The following is a 13,309-nucleotide window of genomic DNA, read 5'->3' as shown; positions in this document are numbered from 1 at the left end:
TGCATGTGTGTCTGTGTGTCTGCAGGTGTGTATGAATGCATGTGTGTGTACAGGTATATGTGTGTGTGTGAATGTGTACATGTGTGCGTGCTCGTGTGTGTCAGGTGTGCGGCTGTGAATGTGCACAAACAGGCACGTGTGTGCGTGAGCTTCCACCCCGCCGTCAGCCTGGACACGGCAGCAGGATGCATACCTAGAGATGTCCTTCTAAGTCTGCGTGACCTCCAAAGATTTAACCTCCCCGTCTCCTCAGTCCCCTTATAAAACGTTTGGCAGGTGCATCTTCTGCGAACACAGGCCCGCGCCCCCCTCGGACTCTGTATGATTTCACATAAAGAGCAGAATTCCGCGGCCGCCTCGTGCCCGTGTCCACAAACCAATTCAGCCGTGTCCTTTCCATTCATTCTTCATGTCTGACCATGCTCCCTTTCTCTTCTCCTTTTAAATGGAGATGTCATGAGTCAGGTAATAAGAGACAGCCGGGGTCCTGCGATGTCACCCCCACGTCTCCGCGCCTCCCGGAATTCTGAATACGGTTCATTATTCTTCCCCGCAGCAGAGCCCGTTGGACGTGTGATTGCCTGGACAGGGCAGGGTATTTCCATCATCACCCCGGCCAGCACGGCACGCTGAATATTCAGATTAAATGGGGACTTTTTCCCTATGAATAAGGCATTTCATTCCGTCCCGTGATATACGGCGTCTTCGGGGACGGAGAAATTGAGCTGAAGGTTGGCGGAAATTGTATTTTCCAAACGTACAGCGCTTTCGCTGATCATCACAAGGTAAGACGCGGCCGTGGGGGGCGAGGAGGTCAGGAGAGAATTCAATCAGAGATGAAAATGGAAAGGGGGCCATTTTTCTTTTTTTGTTTTTTTTTTTTTTTTTTGAGAGACAGTATTCCTGTCACCCAGGCTGCAGTGCCGTGGTGCCATCTCGGCTCACCGCGACCTCCGCTCCCCGGGTTCAAGTGATTCTCCTGCCTCAGCCTCCCGCGTCGCTGGGACGACAGGTGCCCACCAGGACGCCCTTTTTAAAATATTTTTAGTAATGACGGTTTTTCACCATGTTGGCCAGGCTGGTCTCGAACTCCTGACCTCAGGTGATCCGCCCGCCTCCGCCTCTCAAAGTGCAGGCGTGAGCTGCCGTGCCCGGAATGGGGGCGTTTTTCAACGTACCGTTTATTTGGGCAGACAACCGTCACGGGAGAAGAGGGGGGATGTGTGAAGGGCTCTGGGGTTCTGGAGGGTCGGAAAACCCCATGAGAGACGAGACATGTTCCATCCTGTCCTTCGTGGTGCCCATGAGCACTCATGAGCTTACCAATGGGCCAGTGCAGAGGGGCTGCTCTCCCTCTGCAATGACCCTGGCTCCCTCCTTCCTCCCATCCCAGGGAAGCTGACCCAGCTCTTTGTTCCCGGGCCTGCATCCCACGACGGAGCAGAGTCTTCTGGAATCTTCCTCTCCACTCTTCCCTCCCCACTCTCAGTTTTTATTTGATTTATTTTTTATTTATTCATTTATTTTTTTGAGACGGAGTCTCGCTCTGTGGTCCAGGCTGGAGTGGAGGGGTGTGATCTCAGCTCACTGCAACCTCCGCCTCCCGGGTTCAAGCGATCCTCCTGCCTCAGCCTCCCAAGTAGCAGGGACTGCAGATGCCCGCCACCACGCCCGGCTAATTTTTGAATTTTCAGCAGAGGCCCGGTCTCACCATGTTGGCCAGGCTGGTCTCCATCTCTTGACCTCATGATCCACCGGCCCCGGCCTCCCAACGTGCTGGAGTTCCAGGCATGAGCCACTGTGCCCGGCCTGCCGTCTGCTTTTTCTCCCCAGGAAAGTTCCATCAGCAACGCACCAGCCCCCTACGAGACGGGCAGACCCAGACGGGCAGGGCGTCCAGCCTGCTCTCCGACAGTTAGGATGAGTGGGGCTGGCACCTTCCCAGCAAGCTGTGCACACCTCGGGCCCTGCCAGCCTCACGCCCCAAAAGCGCCTCTCTGTTCTCCCAGAGCAGACCCTGAAGGCGCGTTCTGTTTCTGCCCTGAGTTACTGTCTGTCCTCACGGCCCGGAGCCTCACCCCCTGCGCCCCGGTACCCTGGCAGATAAAGACCCCTTGTGCAGACGTTCCAAGGAGCCCTTGCCCTGCAATACCACACAGACGCATCAAACGGTGAGTTACGGCGGGTGGAAACAGCCGTGATGAAAAGTGTGTCTGTTCTTTGAAAAGATGTGAGTGTATCCTACCCCCAGAGGTCCGCATGAACAGACTCCGCTGCCCCCACACATCACAGCACTGCACACAGACACGCTGGCGTCCCGGCGAACAAAAATGACTTCACAGAATTCCTGCGTGACAGCGCTCACGTGGCCAAGTACACTTGGATTATTATTATATATATATATATATATATATTTTTAGATACAGTCTCGATCTGTCACCCAGGACGGAGTGCAGCAGCGCGATCTCAGCTCCCTGCAACCCCCACCTCCTAGGTTCAAGCAATTCTCCAGCCTCAGCCTCCTGAGTAACTGGGATCAGACATGCACACCACCATGCCACACTAATGCTTGTCTTTTTAGTAGAGACGGGGTTTTGCCATGTTGCCCAGGCTGGTCTCGAACTCCTGACCTAAAGTGATCCACCCGCCTCGGCCTCCCAAAGTGTTGGAATGACAGGCGTGAGCCACTGCGCCTGACCGTATACTCGGACTTTTATATGCAATCCTGAAACACAAACTGAGTTTAAAATCATTATGTACACAGCACAGTTTGTGAGTTCTTTAAGCCGGGCGCGGTGGCTCATGCCTGAAATCCCAGAACTTTAGGAGACAGAGGAAAAACCAGAGGCAGGAAGATGGCTTGAGACCAGCTTGGGCAACACAGCAAGGCTCTGTCTCTATAAACAATAAAATTTATGGAGGCCAAGGCGGGCGGGTCATCTGAGGTCGGGAGTTCAACACCAGCCTGACCAACATGGTGAAATCCCGTCTTAAAAAAAAAAAACAAAAAAAACAATAAAATTTAAAATTAGCCAGGCATGGTGGCAGGTGCCTGCGGTCCCAGCTGCTTGGGAAGCTGAGGTAGGAGAATCGCGTGAGCCAGGAGGTCACGGCTACAATGAGCGATGATCACAGCCTGGGTGACACAGCAAGACCCTGCCTCAAACAAACAAAAGAAGTCATTTAGGCCGGGCGCAGTGGCTCACGCCTGTAATCCCAGCACTTTGGGAGGCCGAGGAGGGCGGATTACTCGTGGTCAGGAGTTCAAGACCAGCCTGGCAAACATGGTGAAACCCCCGTCTCTGCGAACATACCAAAATCAGCCCGGCAAGGTGGCGCATGCCTGTATTCCCAGCTACCTGGGAGGCTGAGGCAGGAGGATCCTTTGAACCCGGGGGGGGGGGGGGGTGGAGGTTGCAGTGAGCCAAGGTCTCACCATTGCACTCCAGCCTGGGTAACAGAGCGAGGCTCCGTCTCAAAAAACTGAAAATAAAAAAGAATTATTTATTGAGTCTAGCTCGACTTATACAGCTCAAAAGTAGCAGAACCTGGCTCACAAAAGACCTTAAAATTACTCTCTAACAGGATGCAAAACAGGGTGAAACCCAATTTTGATTTAAAAAAAAAAAAGTAATGAAAACGGGGGCAAGTCATAAAAGAAACAGTTGCACGTGTGTGAGATGGAAGGTGACGCAGCCTCTTTATGGGCACTGTTAAAAGCATTTTATATATATATATATATATATGTATATATATGTATATATATATATTTTTTTTTTTTCTTAGTAGAGACGGAGTTTCTCCATGTTGGTCAGGCTGGTCTCGAACCCCTGACCTCAAGTGATCCGCCCACCTCGGCCACCTCAGAGGATCCATAACCCTCCCGTCCCCGGTGCCTCCCACTGCGCAGGCGCACTCCCATCCCCCAGCCCCGCCCGCTCACACACCTCCCAGCCTGCGGCTCGCGCCCCGCGGGCAGGCACTGCGCATGCTCACCGCACGGGCCTCCCGAACGCCTCGTCTCCGCCTGCACGCAAGGCGCATGCTCCATGCCCAGGCTTCCCCTCCCCTCCCTGTAGCAGGCAGGCACTGCGCATGCTCACATCTCCGCAGCTCTACGGCCGCTTCGCCGCCATGGGCCGCACCTCTAAAAATCCTAACCGCCACAAGATCTCTGGCTGGATGCCCGCCACAACCTCTCCCCCGTTCTCATCGCAGGCGCTTGGCCCCTACCAAAGCCTCCTGCAAAGGCTTCGAGGGCCGCGGGTGGCCAGCGGCGACGTCGCCTCGTGATGACGTCGTCGCGACGACGCGACGCAGTGACGTAACGCGGGCGCCCATGTTGAGGAGCGCGTCTGGCGCGCCCGTTTTGAAGCTGCCTTGAGCCGCAGCGCGGGCCGGACCGCGCCCCTTTTTAGGGTCCCCGCGCCCCGCGAGTCCGCGGCGTTGCCGGGACGTGGGTTCTGTTCCCCGCGCCGGGTCCCGCATCGCCGAGGTCCGTTTGAGCGGGACCGAAGCCCCCGGGGCGGGGCGGGGCGGGCGGGCGTCCGGGGGCGCCCCGGGCCCAGCCCCCGCCATGCCGCCCGGGAAGGCCCTGCAGCCCGTGCTGAAGATGAAGGTGGACGAGCTGTTCCTGTGCTGGCTCAGCGAGGCCAGCACGCAGCGGATGCTGCAGGACTGTCTGCGCCGCATCAAGGCGCCCGGGCGGGACCAGCCGGCCACGGGGGACGCGGAGCAGCCCGCAGCCCCGCCCGCCGCCCCCAGGCCCAGCGGGCTCGACCCCCCGGGGACCCCCGGCCCGGGCCCCGCGCTGCCCCTGGGCGCCGCCTGCATCCCCAGGAACGCGCCCCACGCTCGAGGCACCCGTAGATCCGCAGGCACGAGGGTCGTAAGTTCCTCTTCCTTCTACTAACACCCTCGCAGGTGGCTCTGGCGGGAGAGCGTCAGACCCCAAAACGGTTTCATACCGCCCCCGGCCAGATGAGCTGCTCTTCCCACAACCTCCTTCACACAGGTGACCGTTCCTGGCAGAAAAAATGAACGCAGCCTGGCGCGGTGGCTCACGCCTGTCATCCCAGCACTTTGGGAGGCCGAGGCGGGTGGATCACGAGGTCAAGAGATCGAGACCATCCTGGTCAACACGGTGAAACCCCGTCTCTACTAAAAATACAAAAAATCAGCTGGGCATGGTGGTGCGTGCCTGTAATCCCAGCGACTCAGGAGGCTGAGGCAGGAGAATTGCCTGAACCCAGGAGGCGGAGGTTGCGGTGAGCCGAGATCGCGCTATTGCACTCCAGCCTGGGCAACAAGAGCGAAACTCCGACTCAAAAAAAAAAAGAAAAAATGAACGCTCAGGCCACCCGCACCTTCCCGTTTCCTCTGACCCCTGTCTACACCACTAGGTGCATACACACATACACTCACATAGGTAGGTACACACACACAGGTGCATACACACAGGTACATACACACATAGGTGTGTGCACATGGGCACACACAGGTGCATACACACAGCTGCAAACACAGATACAGGTGTGCGCACAGGTGAATGCACATAGTGCATACACATACATAAGTGCCTGGGACTCAGGCCCTGGCTGTCCGTGGCTGCCCTGTTCCCATCCGCCTGCTGCGTCCCCATCTCTGCTGCTGCTCAGGAGGGAGCTGGGACGCGTGTTCTCGTGCGGCGAAGTCGTGTTACGGGACGCGTGTTCTCGTGCAGTGAGCTCGTGTTACGCGTTGACCTCAGGAGCAGGCAGCCCCTCTTGGAATGTGGAAGCTCCGACATCGGAGACAGAAAGCTGTCCAGATAAAGAGGAGACAGCACGTGTTCTTGTAACCCTTGGCTTTAAGAAATGGACTGAGTGTTGCGTTTAGTTGACCTGCAATGAACGGTGCCGTTTTCAGCGTGCAGAGCAGCGTTCTTGCGAGCGAGCACATCACCCTACGTACGCAGCCCCACGGTTAAGATACAGACCAGCTAATTTTTTGTATTTTTAGTAGAGACGGCGTGCCTGTAATCCCAGCGACTCAGGAGGCTGGGGCAGGAGAATTGCCTGAACCCAGGAGGCGGAGGTTGCGGTGAGCCGAGATCACGCCATTGCACTCCAGCCTGGGTAACAATAGCGAAACTCCGTCTCAAAAAAAAAAAAAAAAAAAAAAGATACAGGCCAGGCCCACCAGGCTGCTGTGTGCCCCGTGGCCCAGGCAGCCACCTGTATGTGTTCCCTCCTCTCTGGAGCTCAGCGTTGTCTGCTCCGTCCTCTCTGGAGCTAAGCACGCAGTGGTGTGACCAGTGGCTCACTGCCACCTTCACCTCACCCTCCTAAAAACTTGGACCACAGGTGTGTGCCACCACGTCTGGTTAATTTTATCATTTTTGTAGAGATGGGGTCTTGCTATGTTGCCCAGGCTGGTCTCAAACTCCTGGGCCCGAGAGATCCTCCCACCGTGAGCTCACACTGTCTTTCCAGGAGCAAACGTGTTTAGTTTTTCAGTTTTTTTCTTTTATGACTCTTATTTTTTGTGTCTTGTTACAAAATGTTTGCATATCCCAAGGTTTCGAAGACGTTCTCCCATTTTCTTCAGAAAGCTGCGTGGTTTTCAGTTTGCGTTGAGGCCTGTGATCCATCTCAGGTCAGTTTTTGTGCATGCTATGAGGTGATACTTGGATTACCCCAGCACCGTACGTTGAAGAGGCTTTTTCTTCCCCCATAGAATCGTGTTGTTGAAAATCAGTTGGCCGGGCACGGTGGCTCAAGCCTGTAATCCCAGCACTTTGGGAGGCTGAGGTGGGTGGATCACGAGGTCAAGAGATCGAGACCATCCTGGTCAACAAGGTGAAACCCCGTCTCTACTAAAAATACAAAACATTAGCTGGGCATGGTGGCGCGTGCCTGTAATCCCAGCTACTCAGGAGGCTGAGGCAGGAGAATTGCCTGAATCCAGGAGGCGGAGGTTGCGGTGAGCCGAGATCGCGCCATTGCACTCCAGCCGGGGTAACATGAGTGAAACTCCGTCTCAAAAAGAAAATCAGTTGACTCACGCCTGTAATCCCAGCACTTTGGGAGGCCGAGGCGGGCGGATTGTGAGGTCAGGAGTTTGAGACCAGCCTGGCCAACAGAGTGAAACCCCATCTCTACTAAAAAAAAATAAAAATAAAAATCAGCTGAGCGTGGTGGTGGGCGCCTGTAATCTAAGCTACTTGGGAGGCTGAGGCAGGAGAATCACTTGAACCCGGGAGGCGGAGGCTGCGGTGAGCCGAGATGGCACCCTGCACTCCAGCCTGGGCGACAGGGTAAAACTGTCTCAAAAAAAAAAAAGAAAAAAAAAAAACTGCGTGCATCTGGAATGATGATGATTTCCATTCCCACTGCTGTGTGTTTGTCCATCACATTCATGGCACTTCCCAGATAAGTGTCACTTCTTAGCACATTTTGAAAGCAGGTAGTGTGAGTCCGAGTCTGTTCTCTAAAACTGCTTTCCAGCAAGAAAGGGCTGTTGGAATTTTGATTGGGGTTGCTTTGAATCTGGGGATCAAATTGGTTTAATTGGTAGTTTCATAGTATTTTCCAGTCCACAAGCAGAGGACTTTGCATTTAATTAGGTTTTGTTCAGCAATGCTCTGTAGTTTCCAAAGGATAGAGGCTGAGGTGGGCAGATCATGAGGTCAGGAGTTCAAGACCAGCCTGGCCAACATGGTGAAACCTCATCTCCACTAAAAATACAAAAATAAGCCGGGTGTCATGGTGGGCGCCTTAATCCCAGCTGCTCAGGAGACTGAGGCAGGAGAGTCGCTTGAACCCGGGAGGCAGCGGTTGAAGTGAGCTGAGATAGTGCCATTGCACTTCAGCCTGGGCCACAGAGCAGACTCCATCTCAAAAAAAAAATTATATCCGTTTATTTAGCTCTTTAATTTTTGGAAGCTACTTTGTAGTTTTGGTATCCAGTTAACTCATGATTTTTATCAGACCACATGCCTGCATTCTAGAACATTAGAATGGGGTATTTGGAGATAACTGTGTGTGTGTGTACACGTGTGTGTGATGCGTATGCACACACAGATGCATACACACATACAGGTGCACATACATAGGTGGATACACACACACAGATGGACACACATACATAGGTGCATACACACACATAGGTACACATGCACACGGGCATACACAGGTGCAGACAGGTACATGCACACACAGGTGCATATGCACACATAGGTACATACACACCACTAGGTGCATACACACAGGTACATACACACATAGGTGTGTGCACATGGGCACACACAGGTGCATACACACAGCTGCATACACAGATACAGGTGTGCGCACAGGTGAATACACATATAGTGCATACACATACATAGGTGCACACACACATAGGTGCATACACAAGGGCACACATAGGTGAATATACACATTGGATACACACACACATGGGTACATGTGCACACGGGGCATACACACACGGGTGCATACACATACAGGTACACACATAGGTGGATACAGGTGCATACACATACGTAGGTGCATACACACAGGTACATACACGCATAAACACGGGCATACACACACATAGGTGCATACGCAGTGCATACACGTAGGTGCACACGTGCATACACATACAGGTACACACATAGGTCGATACATAGGTGCATACATGCACAGGTATATATGCACACGGGGCATACACAGGTGCATACACATACATAGGTGCATACACACACAGGTACACAGGGCATACACACACATAGCTGCATACACACACATAGGTGCATACACAGGTACATACACAGGGCATACACACATAGGTGCATACACGCACAGGTGCACCCACACAGAGACTCAGGTGTGCTCATCTTAACGTTTCATTAGAGTTCGTAACAAACATGTTACAGGACAGAAAAGCACCCAGAACCCTCAGGGCGGGAGCTCAGGGTTTCTGAAGGTTTCCTGCGGGAGCCTTGAGCTTGCCCAGGGACCGCATGTCTTGTATCAGGAGCGTACCTGTCTGCGTTCCGCTCTGACGGCCTTCATGATGGTCATCTGTTCGCACTTTCTTAGTCGGGAGTGATGAGAATCTCATGTGAGGAGGAAGGAAGGTGTGTCACCTTCGAGATTCTGCCACCGCGGAAGCTCCATGAGGAGGCTCGTCCCTCCCTCCGTGTCCTTCTGTGGACAGAGAGAACCATGACGTTTCCTGAGATGAGCTGGACACGTCTCAAATCCACTGGAGCCCGTCCTGTTAGGGCCTGTGAAACAGCGAGGAAGCCGCCGCGCTCTGCGCCCGGCACCTGCGGGGAGAGGACGGGAATTCTGGGCCGTCTTCCTGTGTCGTGGCTTTGCGTCTTACGAGCTCTGCTTTTAGCTTTGGATGTTCAGAAAAACACGTTCTCACGAAGGCTGGGTCGCCATCGTGAGGCTTTCAGACGTAGGATTTCACAGAAGCACCTACGTGTGCTCATTGAACACACATTTTTATCCTAAAACAAACGGTCTGAACAAATGTGTGTTTACTGAGGATGAAAAGGGGAGAGATGGCTGTGAACATTTGCATAAAGGTCTTCTGGGCATCGGAGGAGTTTTAGAGGCTCATGGTGCGATGGTGTCCCCATGAGAGGAGAGCGGAGATTCGGGTGCCGTGAGGGCCTTCATCGGCCCAGGTGGCAATGTTGTCTCATCCATGTAGGGGTGTGGGGGAAACGGGCTGAAAAGAGGCCTCATGGATTCCACGCTGCCTGTGGTGCAAAAACAGCTCTGTGACAGCCCTGTTGAGTGTGGACGGCCCTGTCCCTGTATATGGTAGTGTATAGACCCCCCGTCATGGCCCTGTGGAGTGCGCATGGTGCTGTCCCCCCCCCCGATGTGTGTGGACGGCCCTGTGGCTGCATCGGGAAGGGGGTGCGGGTTCTGCATGGGGGCAGGCCACGGAAGCTGCAGGGACGCAGTGCGGCTGCATCTGGAGGTGCTTTGAGGACTCCAGATGAGAGTCTACGTCTCTGTGTATGCGTGCACTTCAGGATTTTGAGGCCGTGTTCCAGAAGTCTTGTACGGAAAGAGGAAGCATGGCAGTAGAGTCCACAGGGGTGTATGTCACCCCGCGTGACAGGACAGGGCGCATGTCACCTGGTGTGGCTGGATGGAGCGCGCATCACCCAGTGTAGCAGGAGACGGTGCCTGTCACCCAGCGTGGCAGGATGAGGCACATCACCTGGCGTGGCAGGACAGGACACGTGTCAGCCAGCACGACAGGACAGGGCGCGTCACCCAGCGTGACAGGAGATGGCGTGTGTCTCCCGGTGTAGCAGGAGAGGGTGCTTGTCACCCAGCGTGGCAGGAGAGGGCACATGTGTCATCCGGTATGGCAGACGAGGGTGCTTGCAGCCCAGCCTGGCAGGATGGGGCGCGTGTCACCTTGCATGGCAGGACAGGACGTGTGTTGTTCTGCCTGACAGGACACAGTACATGTCACCCAGCATGGCAGGAGAGGGCATGTGTCACCCAGCATGGCAGGACAAGGGCGTATGTCACCCAGTGTGGCAGGACATGGCATGTGTCAACCAGCGTGGCAGGAGAGGGTGCGTGTCACCCGGCGTGGCAGGACGGGGTGTGTTGCCTGTGTGTGACTCAGTCGTCTAAGTTTCCCCGCATTTTGGGTTTGATCTTTGATTTTCGGCGGGAGATCACAGGAGTCTGGCCTGTAACCAGGTTTTACCAGGTGTGTCGCGTGTGCTGCTGGTCTGAACTCAGCATGTGGTTCTGGTCTGACATGTGGTACTGGTCTGAACCCGCCGTGGGGTTTAGGTCTGAACTCCACGAGTGATGCTGGTCTGAATTCGAGGGGCGGCACCTGTACCCTGTGAGTTTGTGCCCACATCATGGGTCAGGGGTGCCCGTAAGTCGTCTCCTCGGGATTGGACCACATTTCCTCCGGTGCTGCCTTTAAGCTTCTGTTTGGAGACGTAGAGGGTCAGAGGCTGCCTTCTGAATCCTGAAGGACAAGAAGGAAATGGGAAGGATGGAAGGATCGGGGCACGGCTGGAGGAGAAGGAAGTGGACAGGGGCGCGGCGTACCCCTCGGAAGAATTGGAAGGGGCGCTGGGGTGGGCGCTGTGGTGGGCGTGACAGGCGGTGAGGAAGGTTTCAGAAGAAAAGGCCGGTCTGTGTGCACACTGCGTGGTTCCAAGTCCAAGATACTCGGAAAAAGGAAGACCAGGAAACAGATCGGGGGTGCTGGGGTGAGGAGGGAGGGAGGGACGGAGGGAGGGGTGCGTCTGTGGCACACGCGTTTCGCAGGGCAGGGAAACTACGTGTGATCCCACGGTGGGAGATTGGTGTCATCATGCGCTTTTCCATACCCACAGAGCCGGCGTCAGCGGGACAGCGCAGTGCACGCCGTTGACTCGGGGTGATAGTGACCCCTCCAAGGAGGTTCACTGTACCAAACGCGCGCCGTCACGCAGGACCTTCCTGATCGGGGAGCTGGGAGGCCTTCTGCTGACAGCGTCCAGCCTGGCAGGGGTGTGCTCAGGTTTTCACCTTCGGCCGCAGGTGTCCTGTGTCCTGGTGGGGTGAGCGTGCAGGCCCCCCTGATGTCAGCTCAGTTGAAAAGCTGCCAGTCCCGCTTCTCGGCCGCCCTTCTCTTGCTCTAAATAGGATTGCAAACAAGTGCACTGGTCCCCTTGAGCAGTGCTGGGGAACATGAGATCCTCGGTGCCCACGCCGCTTAGCCGGATTCTAGAAACTGCAAGTTTGGGGAGGGGCGGGGATGCAGGCGCGCCCGGATGCCCGGCCTGCCTCAGCCTGTGTGTGCGGAGGCGCAGCCGCACCTCCCGGGGTGCCCGGGGCCCTGGAGGGGCCGAGCCTGCAGCCAGCTCTGCTGGTGTCGTGGGGGGGCCTCACTTGTCGGGGGCAGCGCCTTCGCCCGGGTCCCCGGGCCGCCCCCCAGGCTCTCCTCTCGGAGACCTGTTGATGCGCGCGCCTGGCGAGCCACGTGACGGCCCGCGCGGTGCAGATAGCGCCGTGCGAGCAGCCGGGCGGCGCCGAGCGGAGCAGAGGGGACCGGAGGGAGCCGAGCCCGTGCGGGGAGCGGAGGCGGAGGACCGGGGGCAGCGGCCGGGTCTGCACAGTCTCGGGTCGGGAGGGGCGGCCGCCCCCACCCCCGGCGCCATGCGCCCTCCGCGGCCTGAGGAATGCGCGCGGCGCGGGCCCGGGCCCCACAGCGCCTGGCGGGCGACGCATGGAGCGCGCTGAGCCCCGGCCCCGCCTGCAGCGCCCCGCTGGCCCCGGCCCGGCCCTGCCCCGAGAGCGCGGCGCCCGGCCCGGCCCGCGGAGAGCCCCACGCGCCGACGGCATGAGGCTCCGCGAGCGTTCGCTGCGCCAGGACCCCGACCTGCGCCAGGAGCTGGCCTCGCTGGCCCGCGGCTGCGACTTCGTGCTGCCCTCGCGGTTCAAGAAGCGGCTGAAGGCCTTCCAGCAGGTCAGCCCTGCGCGCTCCGCGGACCCCCCTCCCGCCCCCGAAGCCTTGCCGAGCCTCCTGGTTCTGAGAGCTCTGCCCTCCCGGCCCCGCACGGGGACAACCCCCCTATTGCCGCTCCTGGCCCTGCACCTGCCGCCCTGCCCGATCCCCGCACGGGGACCTCCCCACTGCCGCTCCTGGCCCTGCAGCCGCCGTCCTTCCCCGTCCCTGCACGGGAACCCCTACTCCCTGCCCCTGCCGTCACTCCTGGCCAGGCACCCTCGGGTACCCCTACCTCGCTGCTCCTGGCCGCGTACCCGCTGTCCCTCCCGGCCCCAAGCAGGGACCCCCCTCGCCGCTCCTGGCCGTGCACCGCAGGGGATCCCCAGTTCGCCGCTCCTTGCCTTACACCCGGTGTCCATCCTGGCGCCACGCAGGTACCCCTCTCCACCGCCACTCCTGGCATCCGGTGTCCCCGGCAGGGCCCGAACGCAAGATTTCCAGGGCCAGTTGTGGGCGCAGGGGACCCGCCGGGGCCACGCACCACAGGAAACCGGGTTCTGCTCTTTGGGAAGCTGTGCCAAGCTAGGTAGGAAAAGCCGACTTGGAAAAGAGCACCAGCTGCTTTCCCGGGAGTTTAGCTGTGAGTGTGGCACCCTGCAGAGATGAGCCAAGCGGGGTGAGAACCGTCCGTGCCTCGGGTTCGCGGCACACGGATTTTTCATGTAAATAATACCCTGGATTGCTGGTAATAAGTGCGGGGAAATTCCCTCGCGCCTGGAAAAGGCGTTGGGTGGGAAACTTTCCCGGACTTGTTGCCATACACAGCATGTCTTCCCACGGGCTGCCT

At 57.0% G+C, this 13,309-nt stretch overlaps 1 protein-coding gene across 4 annotated transcripts in view; it reads left to right on the top strand.

The window, feature by feature from the left end:
- Nucleotides 1-4,360: 4,360 nt before the first annotated feature.
- The window catches only part of PPP2R3B (protein phosphatase 2 regulatory subunit B''beta), a 41,698-nt gene continuing 32,749 nt past the window's right edge, over nucleotides 4,361-13,309 (top strand). For 2 of the 4 annotated variants that reach the window (XM_032271933.1, XM_032271934.1), the window contains exon 1: nucleotides 4,361-4,888. In XM_032271933.1, coding sequence (XP_032127824.1) covers nucleotides 4,577-4,888 — 312 coding nt within the window. In that variant the 5' untranslated portion in view covers nucleotides 4,361-4,576. Of the gene's footprint in view, nucleotides 4,889-12,000; nucleotides 12,481-13,309 lie in introns of those variants that run through there. The other 2 variants (XM_032271935.1, XM_032271936.1) reach the window with 2 other exon arrangements.

Source organism: Sapajus apella, unplaced genomic scaffold (assembly GCF_009761245.1).
Source record: "Sapajus apella isolate SASKATOON/1434 unplaced genomic scaffold, GSC_monkey_1.0 scaffold267, whole genome shotgun sequence".
In the NCBI taxonomy this organism is placed as follows: domain Eukaryota; kingdom Metazoa; phylum Chordata; class Mammalia; order Primates; family Cebidae; genus Sapajus; species Sapajus apella.
The sequence above is the reverse complement of the archived record's forward strand: the minus strand, read 5'-3'. Positions and strand labels throughout refer to the sequence as shown.